This window comes from Pseudoliparis swirei, chromosome 16, assembly GCF_029220125.1.
Source record: "Pseudoliparis swirei isolate HS2019 ecotype Mariana Trench chromosome 16, NWPU_hadal_v1, whole genome shotgun sequence".
Classification (NCBI taxonomy): domain Eukaryota; kingdom Metazoa; phylum Chordata; class Actinopteri; order Perciformes; family Liparidae; genus Pseudoliparis; species Pseudoliparis swirei.
In genome coordinates, this window is record NC_079403.1 from 9,798,934 (window position 1) to 9,822,956 (window position 24,023).

Consider the following 24,023-nt stretch of genomic DNA (forward strand, 5'->3'; position numbering starts at 1 on the left):
CACGTGTTGAATCTTGTTAAATTGCATACGATGTATAGTTAGTTTCTGGAAAAAAGCACTGTATTTTGACACCAGATGCCTGTTTAACGGTTTTTATGAATGAGTAAACAAAATGAGACAAAATTATGATTACTTTTGCCTTTAACCACAAATTACACATGCAGAATGTGAGGGCCCGTTTCCATTACAGCAAACACTTGAAAACAATTGTCAACATGGATCTCCGAAAGCTCTGATTAGGTTCATACCTAAAGTGCTATACTGTGTATTAAATACATTGTATTGATGTGTACGGCTGTGTCTGATGTGTCTGCAGATGTAAAGAGGAGGTCAATTGCAGATTTCCGAGACAGCTCCTTCAACCAAACCAAGGAGAAACTGTCTGTCTCGGTCAAAGCTATGTCCGCTCTCTATCTGTCGAAGGCCGTACCTCAGGATTCAACACGCAGCCTTTCAAAACCGGTAAACATCTGCCCGACTCATTTTATTTAAACGAATGATCACAGTGACTTCCACACAGTGAGGCATACAGCTAATGAATAAAACACACTCTATATCTGCCAAAGCCCAGGTATTGCATTGGTATCAGTACTTACCTATTTCAAATGATCCTTTTTTTTAGCATGAAGACCAATCAGAAATGAGTATTTAACAACTTGTAATAAAGTAGATTCATAGCTACACACTGCAGATTATCATGTTTTACAGTGTTATACAACATACAATGTAATACTAAAATGTATCATACAATGATTACGAGCAACATCAAGTATGTCAGCTAAACCTGACCTGAAATGATCCTTGTTTCCGTCCCAGGCCCAAGGTCAGCCCTCTGAATCTGGGAGAAGAATCAAACTAACCAAGGTAAAACCAGACACTTGGCATGTCAGTGTGCATTGGATTTGCATTGTCATAATAACATCTTCCACACTGTTAAATAGCTCAAGGAACCAAATGCTTGCTCTTTCTGAAAGTCGCAAGAAACTGATATTGGACGTCTTCCACTCAAAATTACATTTCATTTATCATCGTGGTTGTGTTTGCTGGTTGCTCTGGAGCGCGGCTAACCGACTGACGCCTGGCATGTGGCAAGCAAGTCGACTGGCATGACCTGGAAGGTATCCCTCATTGCTGTCAGCATGTCTGCACAGTCCTGCGCATGATTACCACTGGAGAACTCATACCTGTGACAAAGGACTCAATGATGAGAATGTTAATGTGCTCTTCTAAGATGGCCGAAGAATCACAACAAAGGAAAGACGGCCTCCCTGCACCTCCTCCAGGCAGTCATCAGCCAAGACCAGAAGGCATCTCTGAGACACGTTCCCCACAGCCCATGCCATTCCAACTTTCCAAAGAAAAGCTCCACCAACAGCGGCATAAAAGTGAGCTGAGAAGGCTCCTGAAGCACACTCACCCAGAGCTGAAGATGTTAGATGACGTTGTGGATGAGGAGCTTGCTGAGGTTTTGAGCTCGGAGGCTTGGCTGACAGCTGGCGAAACCGGATATGAGGGAGAGGTCCTTTCAAGATGCTTGATATTCGAGAACTGTGCCCTGAGTAACAAAATATCTCCTTCCACCCCCATGATGCACAAGGTGATGGGAAAGGCAGAAAGAGACGATGTCACGAGAACATCTGTTGTGTTTGAGGAGCATGAAGAGAAGCCATGTGGTGAAAGTGATGAAGGGATCATGGAGGATGACAAAAGGCTTGGGTCTAGTCCAGATCCTAAAAGAGAGTGTGATGAGGAAGTGACAAGAATAGATATTCAGGCTACCAAAAAGATATTTGAGAGTCAAACTGTGGACACATCCACACTAAGTCCAGATAATAAGTTCCAGGGGAACGTTTCTATTTCCGGGGAGGAGACAGGGGCAGTTCAAAAACGAAAAGAGGAGATTGAAATGTGTAGCAAATATAATTCACACAGTAAAAACCAAAGCAATGCATGTCCCAAAAGTCTGGATTTGACAAATCAGCTCAATAAACCGGGCCCTTGTGTTCATATCGTTGGTCAAGGCACTGACCATGAGTTTTCAGTGAGGGAAGATGTTACTCCTGGGGAAACAGTCTTGGAGGGTGAGCCTACGAGCAATCTTGATCAAGAAAAAATCGAAACAAGTGCAGCGCTTTTCCAAAACAACCCATTTATTCCATCAAACATTGAAAGAGAGCATTGCTTTATGAATACATCACAATTACAAAGCCCAGCAGGAGAGAGTGGGGAAGCTCAGGACTCTGTGATCACTAACGTCAAGAACAGAACCCACTTGTTTGAATCAATGCCATTTGACAAAATTGGGCATCAGAGCAAGGATGACATTGAGACGATGGTGGAGAACATCAAGGAAATACTGAATTCCCTTTATCGTGGCAATGCCATACACTCAGATGGATCAATCATTGAGGTAAATGAAACAATGATAGCCAAAAAAGCCAAATTCACTCTGTCAGAGAGTGGGCCCCAGATACAATACGATGAGGTGGCTGAAGGTGGTGCACAAAACTTCATCCTCCAGTTGCTACCACGGGAAAACCTAAAGCCTCAGATCACGTACCTTAGGGAGGGTAGTAAAGGAAGTATGGAGGCCACAGTAGTTAATGTACTCATACACCAGCGTCACTTCCCTACCAACCAAGACACAGAGTTTAAAACTGCCAATGTGGTTCAGGTTGTTGAGGATATTCTCAATCAAGATAACTCTCTGCGGAAAGGAGTAGTTATCCAAGAGGATGTGGACAGATGTCCTGAAGTCATTGTTTACTCCCTCTACAATTACTATGATGAGCAAGATGTGAGAAGTTATTATCCTCCACAAGTTGCAGAGTATGATGAACCAGAGCCAGAAAGAGGTGATGTGAGTACCATAGACAATAAAGAACTAAGAAAGGGGGTCATTAAATCAACCATAAGCTGCCTTCTAGAAACTCCTAAAGAACAAACTTGCCATGAATCCACACGGCCTGAAATCACAGTCAAAGGGAATGTTAAACTGTTCAGGAGTTGTATTGAAAAGGGAGATTTGGAGTATTTGAAAACTCTTCAGGCTGAACCAACAGAACAAGAACAAGAACTCCCTACAAACCCAAATGTGATTGGACAAGGAATAGAGCTTCATCATGAACCGAGCGGCGATCAAGCAGAGGAGAATTCAGAATGGGTCCCAGTGGATGTTAAGAGACTGAGGAACATTTTCTCTGGAGATCAAAGACCAACCCAACCAAAGCAAAATGTATGTGAAAACTGTGCCCAACTTGCCACTATTCATTGTGCATTCACAGGTCAAAATATGCCACTTGGAAATAGCCAGTCCTCTCTTACAGAATGCATTCATGGCCAAGTAAAGAATAGCTGTGGTGGCAAAACACCGGAAGAAGCACCACAGGGACCATATCTGCATCGTAAGACACAGGACAATGGCAGGGTGCACCAAGCTGAATTAGTTGAGGTGGTACATGACAATGACGAGATATATAACCTCCACACTGCAATACATTGCCTCCAACAGGCCACAATTGAGGCCACATCTTTGAAACACCCACAAGAAAAACATGAATTCCTTATTCAAGAGCCTGTTGTCTCGGTTACAACAGATGTCAAACAAACAGAAGCGGAACTATTTAAAAATAATTACGACCAAAGAAAGGACCCGTTCACTGAGCCAACGTGGGATGAACTCCCATCAACCTTCAACATCACCTCAGAACATAAATCAGACCACCAACATGAGAATACAGAGACAAGCTGTAGAGGCACTCATTCTGAAGCAGTAAAAACTACTGAGACGTGCAGCAAAATGGGTCAAAAAGGCTCAGATGTGGTCCAGGAACTCCCCTTTCAAGTTACGGTGGTATGTCGTCCAGAAACCACCGCTGCAGAGCAAAAGAATGAGGAAGTTGTTTTTCAGGGTAAACTTCAAGCAGCGTTGGATTCCCTAGAGAAATCCAACATCAACGTCAGTAAAGGAGACTTCAGAGCAGCTATGATTTACAGAAATGGGTCCAAACCTCACAAAGAAAGATCTAAAAATGTGGACGCAGTGTCTGCTCAAAAGCCCACGAAGGAGGAGTTTTGTCCTGTGATTAAACCTAAAGCAACTCAAGCGCCACTGAGACAAGAAGTCTCCAAAGAACGCGTGGCTGTAGAGCCCCCAAGTCAAAGTGAAAACCAAAATAAACCGGTTACAAGTGCTGTCTCAGTGAAAAGCACAAGACCTATTGGTCCAAAGCCTGTCATCCCACCTAAGCCAGAGCATTTGAAAGTCAAACAAATAGAGAGTCAACCAACCAACACAAAGAATCCAGAGACAACCCAAAGTACCTCGATAAGACCTGAAGACACCGTTCCTCAAGCATTACCAATGACATCAATGTCACGCAAGGATGAACAGAAGCAAGGCCAGTTTAAAATGAACACTGGTGTGGACTCAGGGCCTGACTTAGTGGATCATCAAAGGAATACGCTTTTTGATGAAGCTATACATAAATCGAAATCAATTGAAGTCCATGGTTCAGTCGTTGTCTTAGAAAGTGATAATGATAATAATAACATTAAGTTACAAGAAGATTTAAATGCCAAAGCAGAAAAGAAAAGCACCCAGGACCTCCCCAACAAAGACAATATGATGGACACAGATGAAAGCCATGTCGATTTTCAAGAAGCATGTCAGAAATTTGGAGGTAAAAAGGCATTTTCATCAAAGAATGCTCCCGTAAAGCCAAAAAGAGTTAAAATTGCTCAGCTTGACAAGAAAACAAACAAACATGTGGTTGAGGAACCTCAACAAACTCTAACGGGTCCATCAGGCAATCACCCAAACACCTGTGGACGAACTCCTGACAGCAAAGACACGCCCAAGAAAGAAATGAAACAAGAAAGCAAAGTTGAAATGAGGGAAAAGAAAGGACGAACAGAGACAGAGGACCAACGCCGACAGCGGCTGTCAGTTCACATGGATGAAATCATGAGAGGGAACATCACGGCAGCCATGGAAATTGTGGACAACTTGCGAAAGAAGGAGGAACTGCACAGCATTCTCAGTCGAGTTGAAGAAATTGAACAGGACACAAGTGAAGTCGATGTCAGGTATCTGAAGGGAGTCTTCGAGAACGTCCCTGACTGGGTTGTCAGCTCAGACAAAATCAAACAAAAGAAGGCAAAAGTAGAAAACAAGGAAGAGAGGTTGCCACTCGAGAAAGACGGCACTGAAAGCAAGTCTTCAATGGCACATGTTTTTGGAGATCTTGAGCGAGCCAGTGAGGAAATCATGAATCTAAAAGAACAGACTTTAGCCAGACTTGTAGACATAGAGGAAGCAATAAAGAAGGCTCTTTATTCCGTCTCTACCCTGAAATCGGACTCAGATATTGCTGGTTTATCATGCCTGTTCAAAGAGTCCCTAGAGACCGAGCAAGGCACTGCACCCTCTTGTAGCATTAGCAAAATTAGCATTGGGTCAAGCCGAACTAAATCATTGCAGACCAAGGGAAGCCTCAAAGCTCAGGGAGGTGTTGCTCCGCCTGCTAGCCAGAGTGCAAGACTTGAAGTAGCACCTGTAAAACAACAAGCAAGTCCTCCATCTTCTCCCGCCTTCATCTCCATCCAGTCGGCCGCGAGAAAGACCGACAAATCCGAGTTGCTTCCTCCGGAGAACACAATCTGCCCGACATGTCAGAACAGCCCAAAAACAGACGAGAAATTCCGGACCACTAAAACCCTGACGTGCAACAGTCCCGCTCAAAACAGGAAAAGGGAGCCACGAAAAGGAGGTCAAAAACAATCCTCCTGCAACCCGAAAAGAGAGCTCAGTGTGCTGGAGGTGCAGACTGACCGTGAGGGGAACAGTATTATGGGCATCAAAACAGTCACGGAGAACTACGGGAAGACCGACAGCTCGGAAAAACGGTTTTATTCTTCCAAAACCTCCACGGTTGTTACTGGTCAGTCGGACGCGACCTTACCCAAGATCAAACTCCCAGAAGTTCATCTGCCCATCGATCAGAACCCGTAACTCCTTCACTGACGGGTGCAGTTTGTTACCATGTTCTCATACATTTTATCATAGTTATGTCCATAATTTATTTGCGAAGATATACAGTACGTTTGTTATGATTGCTTGTTTGTTTATTTCTTATTATTGGTTTCAAATGTACTTATTGATATTTAAGGATTTTCTTTAAAGCTGTTTTTAATTTGCATTTGATATTACAGATGTGTTATTGGTTTCTGTTGTTGCTTTGTGTTTGTTGATATTGATGCTTAATATAAATCTTTTTGGTTTTAACCCAGCTCGGTCTCATTTCTCTCATCAGTTTCAACCGGCGTGTCGAGAGATGTGTTCCGCCTGTTCCAAGACGGTTTATTCGATGGAAAAAATTACTGCAGACAAATACATTTTTCATCAGACTTGCTTTTGTTGTAAACAGTGCAAGAAAAAATTAAGGTGAGATTCTGAAATATTTTACAGGAAAATCACCTGCAACATTGATCAAATGATTTCTAATATGATTTCTTGTCTGTGACAAAATTAGTTAATCACTCGACATATTCTTTTCTGAGAGCCTTTGGCAGCAGTTGCCTACTTTCAAAGCACGTGAAATATTTTCTCTCACTGTTTGCATCTTTTAGATCACCTTTCCATGCGTGTTGTCTTCTGATAGTTGTTTCCACTTATCTATGAATGTATTTCCTCCATGGAAGAAGACAAACATGGCGTTAGCACAGAAGGGAAATAATGTCTGGTTTAAGCCAAGCAATATTAAGGCTACAAACAACCCATAATGCAACACTCTTAAAGTCCCAGGCCCACTCTGTTAGCTCTGTCTTGTGCTGGCTCCAAATATCCACTGTTGTAAAACATAATACATCCACAGTTTTTCAAACATAGTTATGAGAAACTTCATCTTCTATTCAAGCCAATAAATACAATTAACTCAATGGTTTACAAATATTATAAAAAATCTTTCAATTAATAATTGATTGATGAAATATTGTATTAGGGCAGTTACAATATCAGATGTTCACAAGAGTTATCCAAGGCAAAATAATTCACATTAACGATAGTATTGCAATAACTACAATATTTTTTTTCACATTTAGTCAAACTCATCTTGGACGTTCTAAAAATTGTTGAAACCTTTCTTTGGAGCACTGGTTCCCAAACAGAGGGGCCACATGACCCGGGAGACAAATGTCAAATGAAAATAAAGTTGAAATGACATTTTGGCTCTTGAACCACAGGTGTGAGTTGTACAAGCGTTGATGGCTGCATTGCAGTACTGTAACAGCTGGAACCGAGTCATCATTAATATTGTTAGTTACACCTGTACTTTTTATTTCTGTGACTTGTACAAATCAAGACAAAAAAATGTCTGGGAATGACTGGCTAAGAGGTTAAGAGATATGACAACTTTTGAAGGATGATTTATAAAATGCCAAATTAAATACACGTGATTAATCAAACAAGTTTTAAACCTATGTGCCACATAGGTCCTGCAACTGCAAACATCCGCTAACTTCAGTACCAGAACAGTCGCAAATGTAGTCCATACATTAAACTGTACCTGACTCATTGTGCTTGTTTGTAGCATGTACAATTACGCACCTCTAAATGGAGAACTCTACTGCATATTTCACTACCAACAACTGTTCAGAAGAAAAGGGAATTACGACGAGGGCTTTGGACGTGCTCAACACAAGAACCGCTGGCTTCTCAGGAACACTGCTGGCGTGGTGTGCAATGAGAGCGAGTCCGAGGCATAAATACTGAGGAACAATGTGAGTACCAACGGGCAACTCTTATTATCTTCATTATCATTCGTTAATGATGCAGCCCTCCATTAAAACTGTGTTCCGTTTCTGTCCTCAGCTGATCGCTGGTGACTGACAACCGATGTAAAGATGTATGTGAGGCGCCATGCAATGGCCAACAGTGTGTTCATACACTGGTAATGAATGAGGGCGTTGAAACATGAACCCACAACCTGATTGCAACAATGACTTAATCATGCCGTCAGTTGTATCGAATAGACTTGATTTGTTTCTTTTTGTTCAGTTATTACAACAAATGTTTTGTATAATTATTTCTTTTGGACACAAAGTGGTTTGTAAATTAGATGTTAACTGGGCTCCAGTAAATAATCAAAAACCAACATAATTGAGTTGGTTCCACATCGGTGGTATTTGTCAGTGTGTGTCCTTCCTCAATGCTCATCAACTTTATTCCATCAGTTACATTTCTACCCGTCACGTGGATACTGTGGTCTACAATATAAACTGACACGGTGGACCGGACACATTCTGGCTTATTCAAATTTATCATGTGAATTTCTCAGAACTGTACAAATAAATACAATCATTGTGGGTGTAAATCAATTTATTACAACGGTCCAGTTATAAAATATGATGAAACAATATGATGTGTGTTTTGGTTTTCTATCCTCAATACAGTCAAGTACAGTATATGTTACATATGCTGCATTTTGAAACAGATATTTTTAACCTCAAGTTGCAACAAAGGTTACATCAGACATGGAGCAACATTATCATTAAGCTGGAGCTTTAAATTCAACCAAATAACTCAACGATAAATACATTGTTCTTTTTGCTGCTCAATGTTATCCTATGATCACAATCATTAAGTGTCAAAGACATTACAGTTGCGCAGATGAACTACAACTAATAGATAAACAAAAGTAACTTGATGTATAGTTAAACTATATCAAAAAGCCTAATTACCTACCGTTACATTATTGCAATATAAATACATACAGAAGGAATAACACTGTTCATTATTCAACAATTAAATTCAGAAGAGAAAACTCAAACAAATAAATGTATTAGCAAAAACAATGCATCATTTAATGCATATACAAATCTCAGTTATCGTACAGTGCATCACTTTTGCAGCAGCAAAACATTGGTTACCAGTAATCTGTTGTGTCCTTACATTTTCGTGCTCTTTTCTGATTTTTCCTCTATACTGAATGATTGCATCTTCGTGCCAGTCTCAGGTTTTCTGTAATTAATCACAAAAAAGATTATTAAATAGTGCTCTGAGTATGAGTCACTCTGTTGTGAAAGTGTTCATCAACTCACAGGAATTCAGCCTCGTCCTGGAGTTCAACATTGAGGGTTTCAGGCAGGAGAAAACTCAAACCCCCAGCAACAATGGTGACGATGCCGTATATCAGCATGGGGATGGTGTAATGGTAGACGTCCAGCAGCCTGATCAGCGGAGCGAAGATGCCCGCCACACGGGCAAACATGGAGTTCAGACCGACACCATTCTGCCTGCCAGTATAGACAATGGAGATGTCAGCCCCTCAGTGCATGCACCAATGGCAAACATGGCGTATTCCGCCACTAGAGCACAATAACAGATTTAATGTTTTACCTCTGGGACACTACCTAACTTACCTTAGAGTGGTTGGGTATAGTTCTGCAGTATAAACATAGACTATGGAGAAACTGGCAGTGGCGGCAAATTTTCCAACGACAGCTATGATGGTAACCACCACAGGAAGGTCTGATGGACAAATGGTGAATTAAAAAACACATTTGTGCATTTAAGTTGGATGTAGCAAGAATCACTGGGTCTTTTTGTTTTAAAAATGGGATTTGTCCTCGTTATCAAGAATCAGGTAAATGATGTGTTCAAGCGGATTAGAGCAGACTGCAATTATTATACGACAAAGTACCTTTTGGAACAGCAAGTATCCCAAGACAAGCTGCACCAGCAAAGAGCAGGAGCACCGCGAGACATATTCTCCTCCCAAAGCGCTGGATAAGAGGCAAACAGCCCAGGCGTGCAGGGAACTCTACTAAGCCAAAGATGCACTGTGTGAGGTAGATATCCAGACCAAAATTGCCTACATTCAGGCTCAGTCCATAGTACACCAGACTCGTTCCAAACCTATTAACAGAATGGCAGAGATATATTTAGTGCAACTATAAGGCCCGAGATATACTTGCTTCTTAGCGTCACTTTCACGTAGAAAACTCTTCGCCGTGAATTGAATTCATCACCATATAGAACTTAATTTGGGAGGATGTGCACAACCAATACTCCACCGTGCGCACGCCGAGGTGAAGTTAAAAGCAAGTATGTCTCTGGCTCAAAGGTATCGCTGTAGACACGGCAGCAGGTCGGGGTTGAAATGAATACTCACCACACGCAGCTCATAACCAATGCACGTTTTCTCAGATACGATATCCTGAAGATGTCCAGCATGCTTCTTTTTTTGGATGTAGTCTCATTGTCTAGCTAAACAATGCGGGTGTAAAAAATGTTGGAGTTAGTCTATATTTCGCTCGGAGCTTTATGCTGTTTGATTTGACTTTGGTTTAAGAAGCTCGCCTTGTCAAGCAGATCTTCCGGGACCTTCCTTCTGTTCACCTTGGCAGCCCTCCTGACCTCCTTTATGGCTTCCTCCTTCCTGCCCTGGGTGATGAGCCAGCGAGCCGACTCTGGAAGAATCCTAATTGACGTATAGGTTTTAAATAAACTTTTCTTTCTCTCATACAGTTAAAAATGGATTCACATCTAAAACATTAAATACATGTGGTCTTAGAGGCTGCTGACCAGTAAAAGATTCCCAGGACAACGACAAGAGGACTGAAGAGCACCAGATGCAGGATCCTCCAGTTGGGGATCAGATAGGCGACGCCAGACACCAGGATCAGTCCAAGAGGGAACGAAGAGTGGCAGAGAATGGTGCACAACGCAAACTTGGAGGCATCACTCCACTCTCCACCTTTAAAGCAATAATAACATGGTGTATAAGAAGTTAGTTCTAAAAAGTTATTTGTAATGCTGTAACAATAATGCTCTGAAGACGAAGTTTCAGTCGTGACAATCGTACATACCTATCACAAATCCATTAATAAGGATGCCCGAAACGGAGATCCCGCTTAGGAATTTGATAACAATATAGACATAGATGTTGGGTGAGAAAGCAGCACCGACACCAAACACCATTTGCAGAAGGAGTGAAAGCAGGACCACAAAGCGTCGGCCGAACCTACAAAGAGAAGAGAAGAACCGTCACATCGGTGCTTTGAATCAGGACGTATATGAATCTTCCCCTATGAATTCAGAGTGATACTATTCATTTTAACAGATAGACTGCATGTATAAAAGTGTTTCCTTGAATTGTTAAAAAGGTGCTACATTTGAAATCCAGAGCATATCGATGATTGAGTTATTGCCTCCATAGCAGCTAACGATGCTAACAGTGTTAACTTGAAGGGGGATTGGGGGTGGGCATTAAAAGTGGCAGCACATGTATTAACATGCATGTGCTGCCATCTAGAAGCATAGAGAATCTTAGATGAGAGGGTAATGGCGTCTGCCACTATATATATGTTACATCGTTAATAGTTGTTTGCTACTCTATGAACATAAACTGTTAGTTTCAAATTTAGCACCTTTTCTTAATAAAAAACTTATTTTGATGCTCGGTGGAATTAAAAGTAAAGAGCAACCCGTTCAGGATCCTAACTATCAAGTATAGGTGAGAAGGAATGTGCACCTGTCAGCCATCTGCCCCAAAACCAGCGCTCCGACCAGCAGCCCGGCCATGAAGATGGACTGGGACGCCTCGATCAAGCTGCTTCTGTCACACACCAGGTTGAACTGTGACGGGAAGGTGAGAGGGGAAGACCGGGACACTGAAGCGTTGTTTTTCTTAGCCCGTATTTCAGAGGGTTTAATAACTACAAATATTTAGAAAAGCGCTGTAGAAGTCCGAATTATTATTATTATAACTGAAAATGGCAGTCAAAAACAAAAAAAGCGTTTTATTTAGATCAGTGGAGGTCATTCCATCATCTGAAAATTGTATCCCGAACAAAGTGTTTTGAGTCTGTTCTGCCGCTAAGGTTATGCAATATTACTGCTATTGCTAGAGTTAAAATGGTATCTTTTTCATTTTTTATTAAACAAATGTATGCTCACACACATCACAAGAAACGCATTGAATGGTGCAGTGAGGTGGGTTCTTCTAGTGGTGAATAAACAGCTGTCTCTCACCTCTGTCACAAGGCTGGAGGCACTGGGAACCTCAAAATCCGATCCATTTATGCATCCAGTTGTAGTGTTAATCCCATATGCTTCAATTATTTCCAAACCCAAATCCACAGGTGTGAACATTTGACAGCTTTCATAGTTCCCAGCCGTGTTCACAGGGAGGGTGAGGTTTTTCTGTCTCTCGGCTGTCAGGTTTGGGCCACGCTCCAAGATCCAGTCGGTGTTACAGTGATGTGGGAAGCTCAGGCTCGTAAACACCTGACCGATCACATCAAAAGCTACAAACACGCTGGGGATGCTTAATGCAGCCACTAAACGCTTTTGAAACAAACCAAACTCGCCGATCTCCTTCAGGATCTGCCCGAAGTTGCTCATATTGGCATCTGGATGTTCGAAGAGCAGTGAAAAGCAGAGACGGGACCGGCTCACAGCAACGTCCAGCCACCAACCGCCAGCTCCACTCTTGTCCCGTAAGTTAATGTTTAAACTGACAGTCGCAGCGCTTTTATGATCTCTCAAGTTGCGAACAGACAGACTACCATAGTATTAAAACGTGTGTCAGGGTCCCTCTGGCTGAAGTCCAGCTGTTATGCAGCTCATCTTAATCAGTTATTAATTTTAAGAGTTCCTCGATGTGTACAAACACCTGCTTTTACAGCAATAGGATCGGTAGTTTTCTCCAGCAGAGAAAGTGTGCATTGAAGGGCTTTTAAAGTCTTATCAGCAATGCTTTTCAAAGTCTAAGTTGGGTTGACATTCGGCCTCAATCTTCAAACCACCAGCTTCCCTTTCTGATTGGTCACAAACATGTGGGCCAGGAATCTTTTAAATATGGTGACTCTGAAGAGGAAAAACACAATATTTCCATAAAGTTATACTCACTGTCACTCTTTCTTATCAGCAACAACACATATTGGTCCATGTCCACATTTGAAGCCCACATTTTATAAGCGTATTTGTTTATCCAGAAAAGCGCTATATACGTTTGAATTATTATTATTAAATTATACTCCACCGATTAAAAAACTATTTTCCTTGTTGCGAAGTAATGATCCCGTGAAAGGGCTAGAAAAAGTTATGTGTTAACTCGGCAGTATATATATATATATATATATTCAACGTTTTAAAAAGTGATTTACTAAATGGCTGCAGTAACCATTTAATCTTTACCAAGCATAAAATTCAAATTATATTCTTGGTTGTAAAAGGATGATTACAGTCATAAAGATAGTGAGAACAGTAAACTGGAAGGCCAGCAGAGGAAAGACAGAGTTCAAACTGTGAAATGGCTATAAAATAAGAATAAATTAGTAAAATATAACTTTAGAAAAAGACTGAAGTGAAGGTGATTGGTGTTTCCCCCAGTATTATTTATTTTTACAAACAAGTATTGACAGGAACAATTGACTCAAAATGACAGTGTGGTGGCTGGGGCGTGATTACACTCAGCTGTGGAGGTGTGTGGGAGTGGCTCAGGGAACAGGTGCCAGGAAGAGGCCTAATTGGCCTCAGCTGTAGTTAATCAGGGTGATTGTCTCTCTCTCTCTCCTTTATCAGTTGCAATGGAGATAGAGGGACGAGACCGACAGAGCAGAGCGACAGATATAGTATCTCGCCAAACATCACAACAAGTGTGCTGGGGGGGAAACCTGGGGATTGTGACCAGACAGATTTTTATAAAAAATAATAGAATAAACAGAAAAGTGCCAAAGCAGATATGCTTATTCTTTATTGATTCGAAATAATCAAGAGAAACATGCTGTGAACTCCAAAAACGACCAAATGAAAGAATGAAAAAAAAAAAACAGGTTGGAAAATTCAAATATATTACAGCTTTGATGAGTTATTGCCTGGTCAAAAAAAATGTTGCCGGTCATCTTTTCAGTTGCTACAGCTTTGTAAGACGACATTTAAGGCAGACAGAAGAGACTGTTGAAGAAAGAATGAGAACAAAGCCATGAACCCTGTGAGGAGCAGGGCTCAACCTACGCCACACACACACACACACCCAAACACCCACACAGTCCTTGTCTACCGTCAGCTGCGGACGAAACCAGGAGAATGGCACCAAATACTGCAGTATTTAAATGTAGAGTAACATAGGTTTCTGACGTATTTGTTCCCCTTTGAGGAGAACGCAGGGTCGGCCAACCTGTATATATTTATTTCATGTATCTTAACAAGATCTCCATTTTTAAAGACACTGTAAATCTGAACCAAAACCGTAACGTTATGCCAGAAAAACTAAAACAACACTAGGTCGTCGATTCGAGGCTAGAGTGTAAAACGTAACATGTTTAAAGTCACAATACAAAGATGTCCTTGTAACCTTTGATCTGCAAGCAAAACATGTATTTTTCTTTATTTTGCATTGCATCGCGGTAAAATATATTCAAACTTTTCAAAAAGGCAAAAAGTGAACACCGGAAACTTTATTTTGATGTAAATAAATGTCATGCGGTTATTGGACAGCATGTCCCGCAAGATGAATCCTAAGCCGTGTTATTAGTGTCGTTCCTTCACGCAGCGCTACAACCCACAGCGGTGTCATCGGGACAGAAAGAAGGCCAAGAGTGAGACGCCCAGTAGAAAAACAAATCAAAGCTAAATATTATTATTTACATACTAGAGGTTGAACCAAGTACTTGTGTTTCATTCACATAAACACAAATGCACTTGTTGTTGTTGAGCAACTGATTCCAAACAGACACGTCTGCTCACATAACACTTATGGTTTACGCTGTCGTTAAACTTCTTGTACGTTACGACGACGTCACCGTAGAATTAAATTAACACCTCAGGCCAGGATGCAGGAGTAAAAGGAGAGGAGGCAAATTGGACAATAGTAAAAATAAAGACAGAAATCAATGTTTTAGGTAATTTAGGTAATTTGTTGAAGTTGATATCAATTTGAAGTACTGGACAATCTACGCACGTGTAATAACTTAAAGACAGCTTCATCAGGAGACCTTCCTTTCAAATGACGCTGGTTGTATCAATACTTATAAGTATGAGACTGGCAATGTTTATACATTTTTGTAATGTCTGTTTGTTGCCCCCAAAAAAATGTACAAATACTTAATTAGGCCAAATGGTTGCACTGGGTGATCGGCAGGGGAGTTTATTTTGAGTAAATCCTACACACACCCTCCTGCTGCTGTCATAGTGTAGAAATACATATAGAATAGAATATATGACCTCTGAGACGACCACATTGTTGCTTTGTGTTTATACAGATAGAGAAACATTTTAATTACAGGAAATACCGAATAAAAGCTTATCGTTTAAAGATGGCCACGGTTGGGAGTGTTCACTTCATTCTGAAGAAGTATATTCACATTACATTTGCTGAGTACAGAAGTGTGTCGAAACTTTTAACTTTAGCTGGCTTAGTAAACTCCCGTCTCTCAAACATCAAGTAAAACCTTTGACGCCATCAACAGAAACCACATTTGAACATTTCAGACAACATATGGGGACGTCCCCAAAAACGTGCGTTCAGTAGTTCTGATGAATATAAGGCATTTTTACACTTATCAAGATTCAAGGGCGTGAGTTGAGATTGTGCAAATGCATCACATATTAGAGAGAAAAGAAAGAACAGGATGAAGGAGACCAGAATGGGAAGTGAGAACTGTTCGTTGTAGATATTTTCATCCTTCTACATGTAAGCTGTAAACTTTGTTTTGAGTGATTCTTACACCGTGCGCTCTGATACTTCAGCTGAATTCAACGAGGCGGCGTTGTATAATTCTGACACAAAGGTACTGGTTTCTTTACAGCCATAGAAAGAGAAATTAATTTAACTACATATTTTTTGTATTTTCACATTTTTTAGGCAAGTCACGGTCCCACGTAGTACAACCGTTTAACTAATGCTGAGCTGAGCGAAGCCCATCAGCTTGACGTCGTCTGGTAATTCAGATCCCTCAGTTCCAGAGGCCTGGGGAACAAGGAGGGAAGAAGAAGGAGGAGGAGTGAGCAACAAAGGCAGCGAAGGAGACTCCAGCAGCCATCTGATACAGCAACGTTCGCGAGACATATCCGTGCTGACATTGTTTTATTTTTTTAAATGAACAATAATGACACAAATGATGAGAGAGAGAACTGGGGCAGCGACCACAACGTGCTGTGTTGACACATATGATTATTATAGTGTGTATTGTATTCAGAACGGTCTGACATATTTTACTTTAGCTTCTCTACTTTAAAATTCTCCACCACTTCTCTCGACTGGTGAGACTGGGTCTTTCAGGGCTTTTCCAGTTCAATCACTGCTACTCTAGCAAAAAGATTTGGTAAATACTGAGTGATCACTACTCATTTAAATTCAGCAAAACTTCAACCCCACAATATGTCCATGACAAAACCACTTGTATCACTGACAGATGAAGGCGGAGCACTCACCAGCTTAAAAGTGACATTTTTATTGGCTTGAGGCTCAACTATCTTCTGCAAATTGGCAGCAACTGGAAAAAACAAACAATGTTTCAGCTCAATGAAAACAAACAAAACAATATTGTGTGCTTTGTTGATGAGAGGGACATGTAAGAAAATGTGAGATTGTTGCAATGTGTTTTTTTTATTTTTTTTTATCACAATAATTATTCTGAGGAAATTGATAGAATTGTGTGTCGGGGCAGAGGAATATATATAGCTTTGAATTTTTATATATATATATATATATTTGAATCACTTACCTATTACTAAGTCCCTCCCGTCCACCAGGCCTGCTGACACCAGCTCCTGGGACACGCCATCTGCTGTGTCTGAAAAGTCAGAGCAGAAAAGACCAACTGTGACAGGCGGACAAAAACGCATATTTAAAATGATATATATATATATATATATATAAACAGGGCATAACTGTGGCTTTAACATTTACACAAATAGCTGTTTATTTTGGAGAAAACACACAGAGGACTGCACTAAAAACAACCAGCGCTGATAAATACTGAAGTTAGCTGGTTTGGGTTTGAAAGCTGAAAGAGCAAAATAAGTTTGATAAAGCACAAGGTCTAAATTGTCAGTTTCCTTTACTGATTGACCATGTGGCATCCGCAGCCAAGAAGTCTGAACCTCAGGACATTATGTAAACCGCTCGGTAACACCAGCTAACAGAGGACGGGTTTTGATTAATACACAAACTTAACTCACCTCTCCCTGGCATGAATTCAAAGCGGATGTCATTTAGCTCCTTCTTGGAATTTCTGAAGAGATGAAAGAGAGGTAGACAAGATGGAGGAGAAGAGGAGTTACGTCTATAATGTGTTGGTTGAAAGAGCAAATACAACTTATAATTCAACTGAAACATGCAATCTATACAGTCAAATAAAACGGAGGGCACGTGGTAATGATGGAACAAACACCGTCGAGCTGGTTTAATTATTTATATGTAGCAATGGGGAGACCTACCTTAACCTTAATACCAAACTAATAGGAGCCTTGACATCCCCTGAGGCAGTTTGCACCTGTCAAAATACACATAAAAACATTTAAATCGAATGAAAGCTTGAAAAAAAAAAAAATTAGCAGAAGGAAGTAATATCAGATAAATCAGTGGATCAGCCACATTTCAAGCGAGTACGATGAACAAGACCGACCTGTGAGGGAGCAGCGGGTGCACCTGGTGTGGGGGACGCAGCCTGGGCAGCGGGGTGAGTGCTGCCGGGCTGCAGTGGGACCTGGCCCGCAGCCTGAGGTGGTTCTGACTGACTGCTTAAAGGCTCAGGAGTCTGGAAAACCTGGTGGGGGGCAATGTCAGGTTGAACATAAATAAAGTAAATACAAGTAATAACTGCAGTTGTTGGCTTTTTCGAAAACCAAGGCGACTACTAAATCTTTATTTGACCTGCTACACTGCAGATATGAACAACCCCATGTTGTGGTGTCAAAGTGGCTGGTGGGGACAACTCTTTCTCAAACCGCTCCAGTGTTGAGCGAGAGCGCTGCAGACGGCAATCTGTGCGGTTTCTACTTGAACAACTACCTGTGTCTTGGACCCCATCCGGAGGGACGCTGCTTAAGTTTTTGCCTTAATTGCTCTCAAGTGGTCGCAAATCAGTTGTGCGACTTTCTACATCAGGATTAGAAACACCACAGCACCGAGGGCACTGTGGAAAATTGCAGTCGATTGGCATTTCAGGCACGCAACTAATTTGGTTTAAATCCCTTTATTGTATTTGTAAACGATGACGCCTAACCACCCACAACGTTAATCTTTATTTACCTTATACATGCTTCTTTTGGGCAATATTATCAGGAAACACCTCAGATGACACTCAACTATATTTATCGATAAAAACAGAGGAGACAAAACAACTCTGTAAATTCAAATGTCTTAAGAAGACAAAAACATTGTAGACGGCATTGCCCTGGCATCCAACACCACTGTAAAGTCTTGCTTGATCGTTTTAGGGACATGCAGAAAAATGGTTCACGCTGTTACGTACTTGAGACTGGATTACTGCAACCTCTCTTATTAGCAGGCTGCTATAATAAATTTAGTCCCTTAAGGAGCTTGTCGCACCATATTGCCCCACTAGAGAGCTACTACCAAATGCGGCGGGACTAGTTGTAGTTCCTAGTCTTAAGAAAATGGAAGTAGAATTAGTTAGTTCCTTTGGTTCTTTTTATGGAACCAGCTTCAACCTCCAATTCCAGTCCGGACAGCAGCACCAGTCACAAGTAGACTTTAAGACCTTCCTTGACAGAGCTAGGGAGTAAGGGGGCTTAGCCCTTTGCCAGCTCCTCCAGCCCTTGATATGCTGCCATAGCTGCATAGCTGCTCGGGGAGCTTTAGGATGCACTGAGTACCTATCTCTCTTTTTTTTTCTGGATGAATTTTCAATTTTCACACACTCACTCTCTCTGCTCTCCCCGAAGTCCTTTGACTTTGGGGTCATGACTCGGGGTCAATCGACCATAAGAAGATCCTATCTGCCTGATGCCTGATGGGGTCGCTGGGATGTGCACTCTCTGCTCTGCTACTGTCCATACTGTCCTGAGACTCTCCTCCCTCCTCCTCCCCACTCATCTGCCTGATGGATCGTGATCGGGTCTCCATCTATGAATATGCCTACTATGAACTATTCATACACTATTCATTATTCATCTTTTGTATTTAAAACTGTTCACTCCTTCCATCTTACACATTTATCTATTGCATCTGTCCATCCTAGATCTGGATCCTCCTCCCTCCTTTCTCCCTTCCTTTTCTTTTCTTTTTTATTTTGAAGGGTCCTGGTCCGTTCCAGTTTTGAGGTTGTGCAGGTATGTTCAGAGTGATTGTAAAAAGCACAAGAGACAAATTTGTAATTTGGGGAAATGGGCTAACTATTGAATTGTAATTGCTCCGGGCAATCTCTCACCATCAATTTACGGCCACTAAAAGTGGATCTTATCTCCGGTTGTTATCATGTTCCGCGACTTGTTGTGGATACGGGACGAAGGGCTGGAGAGAAGTGCCGGTGTCTTCAAAGTTTGTTTCTCTCACAGAAAGCGGAGCTTAAGATATATTAAATGTATTCTGTCTGTGTATATAAGATTCAGTTAATAGATAGATAGATAGATAAATACTTTATTAATCCCCAAGGGGAAATTTGTCGTAGCAGTAGCAGCATCAATAAACTAAACACACGAGAAAGATATAGATGTATACAAGTGAAAGATATAGATGTATACAAGTATACAAAGTAAAAGATAAAATAAAATAAATATGTATATATATATAACATATGCATACACAATACAATACTAATGACTAAAATTAAATTAAATATAAAATATAAAATATTAAATGTCGATTATTTACTGTTTTTTTTATTACTGTTTATCATTGATATCACTTGCACATTTCCCTCATAAAAGGATTATCCAAGTGTTATCTAAAATATAAATAATGTCATGGCAAAATATTTAGCAGGAATTCTCAGAGTTTGATGACACGGAATCCGTTTAGCGGCTGCTGCCCGCGGTGTTTTCCGAGCATGGGACTCAGGCCGCTGTTAGGGAACGAAATGACTCCGGAAACTCACCTCTGAATCCTGTGATCCCTCTTTTACTCTTGGTGACTGTTGGAAGCAGAAAGAGAAGAGACCACTCAGAGGAGGACATCACTGTGATGAGCTTCAGGCAAAGCAAACACAGCACGCGTTGATGCAAAGAACACACAGGAAGCAAGAGTAAACGGATTAAAACGGCTCACTCCTTTGCTTTCCTCGTTCATCGGTCCAGGTTGTTTATCCTCTTAGATGATGTCATTAAAGTGGGAAAACAGAGATCCCAAATGCTAATAATGCTTCCACTACACTTCACTAGCTGGGCGATATGAGCGTATTCAGTGAGATGAGAGAAATATGTCAACAGTGTCTAGGGGAGTTACACCGTAACCGTTACATATCTCTAGAAGCATTCGGCTATTTCAAGCAATATTCCAACTCAGTAATCAGAGCTGATTTATGGGAATATTGGATTTCCAGGATTAGAAGTATTGTGATTTTATTTAATGGATTAATAAATAAACAGCCTGTCCTAATCTGATAACTTGAGTTGATTTTTTATTTACAGAAAACTTACTTTGTAACCGTATCTATCCTGACGTAAAATGACATTTACCTTAATAGAATATCGTTTGCATTTAGCCCGCCTATAGGCACTTTTTAGATTTCTAAAAGCAGAGAAGCGTTATAAGTGAAAACAAAATCAAAAGAAAAATCACGATGTTATCGGGTCAAACTGTTTATCTGCAAAATAAAAAATAAAAAATAGTTTAAACCAACTCCAAGGAACAAAGAGTCGGACAGAAGCCCTGCAGGCCCAAATGAAGGCAAACTGACGCGACTGAGAGGCCGTGATGTGGCATCGGTCTGATTTCAGAAATCACATCGGCTCAGGAATCTGCTGTCGGATTCACACCAAACAATGTCGGGCTGTTACAGAAGAGACCGCGTTGACCTCCAACACACAGACACCCAGCCGGGCTCGAACAACACGTTTCTCTCTCTGGGCAGAAGAGACATCGTTTCATGTTGGGAGATGAAAACAAAAAGGTTTTGTTTTAATCATGAGCGTTAGTTTGTTTTGAGATAGAACATCCAGGAGAGCCGGTGTAATAATTGATAGTTCAGTTTGCCATCAAGTAGCCAGGAGAGGAAAGCAGAAGCGATATGGAAACATTTGGAATCCCTTGATGGTCATTAGTGTTCCGATTGAAAATCATTTGCAGGGTTGATCAGTAATTTGCCTTGTATTGATTACATGTGATTTGGTCAGTATAAATAAAAAGTGATTCACAGAGAAATAGAAATACAGATGGCTTCCAGGAAAAGTAACTCTCACTTTATTAATTAAATACTGCTCCCTCAAAGTAACTCATATACCGTGAAACAGCTAACAACAGTGGTATCTGACAATCTTCCTTATTTCCAAGTTTTAGGAAATAAATTGAAAGTAATGCATATCTACTTATGTGGGCATAAACTCTGTTACTTCATATGAGACACAAAATATCTCGCCGTTTAAAAAGGTGCTTAGAGATCTGAGTAATTGGTCCTGACAAGGTGAATAAATCCGACTCGCGTGTAATCGACAGCACGCACGGATTTCTGCTTCATGTAGAAATTATGTCGTCAACCTGTCCTTTCGACAGATCAGTCGCTTAACACTTAGCCTCGTAATCACAAGGCTGGGTATTCTGATAGGTTATTGTAAAGTTACATAATGCTAGATAAAGACGCTATCTGAAGGATAAGAGCTTCGCTGTGTGCCGGAGTTACTCCGGTGAGAGGAAATGTCATTCCTTCAAGGACCTCTGAAGAGAATACGCCTGAAAATCTTGTTTATCAAAAACACAAAAGGTAAACTATAGTATCCGAGTCCCTGTATAACTATAGTATCTGAGAATCTGTATACCAATAGTATCTGAGTTCCTAACTATAGTAAATGAGTCCCTGTATTTAGGCTTTAGGAAAGCACGCCTCCAGCCTTCACTCTTAACAATAAAGGTTATTTCACCCAACAAGGTGTTTCCTGCCCTCTATCGCGGTCTCGTGTTCCCTAGCTAGCATGTGCAGTGAGAGTCCTTCCTTGTTAGGGGAACGCCATCTGTATTGTGGTGGCAAGTGAACAACCCTGGACGTAGGCAGCTCGAGTGGGTAGGCGAAGCGCACTTGTCGCCTGGTGGCACTAACAGGCTTCACCTGCTGCTCCTCGGCCGGCCGTCAGACAGAACACACACACACACACACACACACACGGGAGACTCAGTGGAGAGACAAAGGACAGACACATGCTGCTGCACAGACATGAGTGACAGTTCAAACATCAGATTGACAGGACATCCATCGTGTACCGAAGGCGTTACCGAGTGCATGTGAGGGAGCAAAACAACTTGCAGGTTCGTCTCACCCGCAAGGCAGCCACGGCCGCTCTGCCCTCTTCACTTTCTTCATCCAGCTCATCATCACTCCATTCCCATTCGCCATCCTCCGTTTTATGCAGCCGACCACTGGAACCTGGCACTCGGCGTACCTGACCACACACGTGCACCACAGTGAGCTTGTCTTCTGAGCAATGGAGCACAACGTGTCCAAAAGCTCTGGCGTCTTACCCTTTTTGACCTCTCGGTTATTGTGGGCGCCCTCTGGAGCAACCTCTCGTGTAAATACTCATGGGTCTGTCACAAGAGGAAAGAAACACATGGCTGTTACTCCAACATCCTCTAAATCTGTGTATCCTGAAGTCTTGTATTGCTCAGAAATGTAACTGCGACCCATAAAGTGACTCGCTACACTGGCTTTCTGTCAAACGTAGGATTTGATTCAAAATCCATCTCATTACTTTTGAAACCTTTCACAACTAAGCCTCTCGGGTCATCATAACAAGGGCCCCCGGTTGCACAGTGGTTAAAGTGCAGTGGTGACTAAGCGTTAGCCGTCCGGGCTGTCAGAGTATGAAAGTCTCCCACTGATGGTCATGTCAGTAAATGTTTTAAATTTCATCTCAAGACCTATTTAGTCTCAGGGGCATTTAATGAATGCACCCTTACCTTAAACAATTGCTGCTTATCTTTGATCATTCAATCAAATACTAGCCCTGGTTTGATTCAGTACTTTATAAATCAAGTGTACATATATATGTATGCATATATATACATACATCCATATATATACACATGTATATATATATATATTATACATATTATACAAATATAATACATATATATATTAAACATATATTATATATATAATACATATATAAATATATATATATCATACATATATATGTATATAATATAAATATATATATATATAAAGAACTAATGAGCAGATTTCATCAACATAATAATGATATGCTTCCTAGATAACCATTTGAATTCATTCTGCAGGCTCAGGGGCACAAAGTGTTCTCATTTATTCAAGAGGCGTATCTGCCCTCTGCTGTACATGCAGAGTACTGCAGGTCTTGCTTCTGCCCACGGTCATGTATCAGGTCGTATTTGGGCAGTGTAACATGCTGAGCCGGCACTCTAGTTGTTCCAGTTGCTCGGGCACTGGGCAGCCGGAGGCTGGACAGAGACTGCTTATCCCTACTTTGTTAGGAACGGCTCTGTACGGTCAATAATGAGCGGAGTACTGCAATGGCCTCAGCTTGGGTCAGACACAAGTTGAGTCTTTAATCTTTTTTCCAACTCTTGATGCATCACTAATTAGTTTGTCCTTACACTGAACCCTTCTACAACCATTCCAAAAGTTCGACACAAAACACCCTAGAGTCATAAAGAGCAGCTTAGTATTAAACAGAAGCCTTTCAGATCACTTCCTCATTCAGCAAGCAGCTCAGCTGATGCCTGAAACAGGGGCGAGGCGGCCTCACTGTGGAACTAATCAGTCTCAGGCCCAGAGGGAGCTCAAGCACCTACCTTTGCTTTCTGAAAGAATTTATGCTTCAACAACTCTGAGGATGTCGGCCTGAAAAGCAGCAGAATGACAAT

At 41.2% G+C, this 24,023-nt stretch overlaps 3 protein-coding genes across 4 annotated transcripts in view; 1 reads left to right on the forward strand and 2 right to left on the reverse strand.

The window, feature by feature from the left end:
- The first annotated feature begins 322 nt into the window (after nucleotides 1-322).
- Nucleotides 323-8,417, forward strand: LOC130206640 (xin actin-binding repeat-containing protein 1). Its single transcript, XM_056434694.1, has 7 exons — nucleotides 323-462; nucleotides 817-864; nucleotides 1,232-6,009; nucleotides 6,093-6,099; nucleotides 6,315-6,445; nucleotides 7,590-7,779; nucleotides 7,871-8,417. The coding sequence occupies exons 1-6, from the start codon at nucleotides 400-402 to the stop codon at nucleotides 7,762-7,764; spliced, it is 5,202 nt and encodes a 1,733-aa protein (XP_056290669.1). The 5' UTR covers nucleotides 323-399; the 3' UTR covers nucleotides 7,765-7,779; nucleotides 7,871-8,417.
- slc22a13b (solute carrier family 22 member 13b) lies at nucleotides 8,360-12,555 on the reverse strand. The gene is made up of 10 exons (XM_056434551.1): nucleotides 12,035-12,555; nucleotides 11,535-11,638; nucleotides 10,870-11,024; nucleotides 10,586-10,757; nucleotides 10,361-10,481; nucleotides 10,173-10,267; nucleotides 9,702-9,916; nucleotides 9,421-9,529; nucleotides 9,100-9,294; nucleotides 8,360-9,019 (listed from the first exon to the last, which is right to left on the reverse strand). Exons 1-10 carry the CDS (start codon nucleotides 12,404-12,406, stop codon nucleotides 8,947-8,949), a joined length of 1,611 nt encoding a protein of 536 aa, XP_056290526.1. The 5' UTR covers nucleotides 12,407-12,555; the 3' UTR covers nucleotides 8,360-8,946.
- Nucleotides 12,556-13,732: 1,177 nt separating this feature from the next.
- The window catches only part of oxsr1b (oxidative stress responsive kinase 1b), a 37,008-nt gene continuing 26,717 nt past the window's right edge, over nucleotides 13,733-24,023 (reverse strand). Inside the window, exons 9-18 of one of the 2 annotated variants that reach the window (XM_056434031.1) lie at nucleotides 23,952-24,000; nucleotides 22,641-22,706; nucleotides 22,439-22,561; nucleotides 20,068-20,103; nucleotides 17,635-17,775; nucleotides 17,447-17,502; nucleotides 17,189-17,241; nucleotides 16,732-16,800; nucleotides 16,439-16,500; nucleotides 13,733-15,974 (exon numbers count right to left, since the gene is read on the reverse strand). In XM_056434031.1, the coding sequence (XP_056290006.1) occupies nucleotides 15,900-15,974; nucleotides 16,439-16,500; nucleotides 16,732-16,800; nucleotides 17,189-17,241; nucleotides 17,447-17,502; nucleotides 17,635-17,775; nucleotides 20,068-20,103; nucleotides 22,439-22,561; nucleotides 22,641-22,706; nucleotides 23,952-24,000 (730 nt within the window). In that variant the 3' untranslated portion in view covers nucleotides 13,733-15,899. Of the gene's footprint in view, nucleotides 15,975-16,438; nucleotides 16,501-16,731; nucleotides 16,801-17,188; nucleotides 17,242-17,446; nucleotides 17,503-17,634; nucleotides 17,776-20,067; nucleotides 20,104-21,355; nucleotides 22,234-22,438; nucleotides 22,562-22,640; nucleotides 22,707-23,951; nucleotides 24,001-24,023 lie in introns of those variants that run through there. The other variant, XM_056434032.1, reaches the window with a different exon arrangement.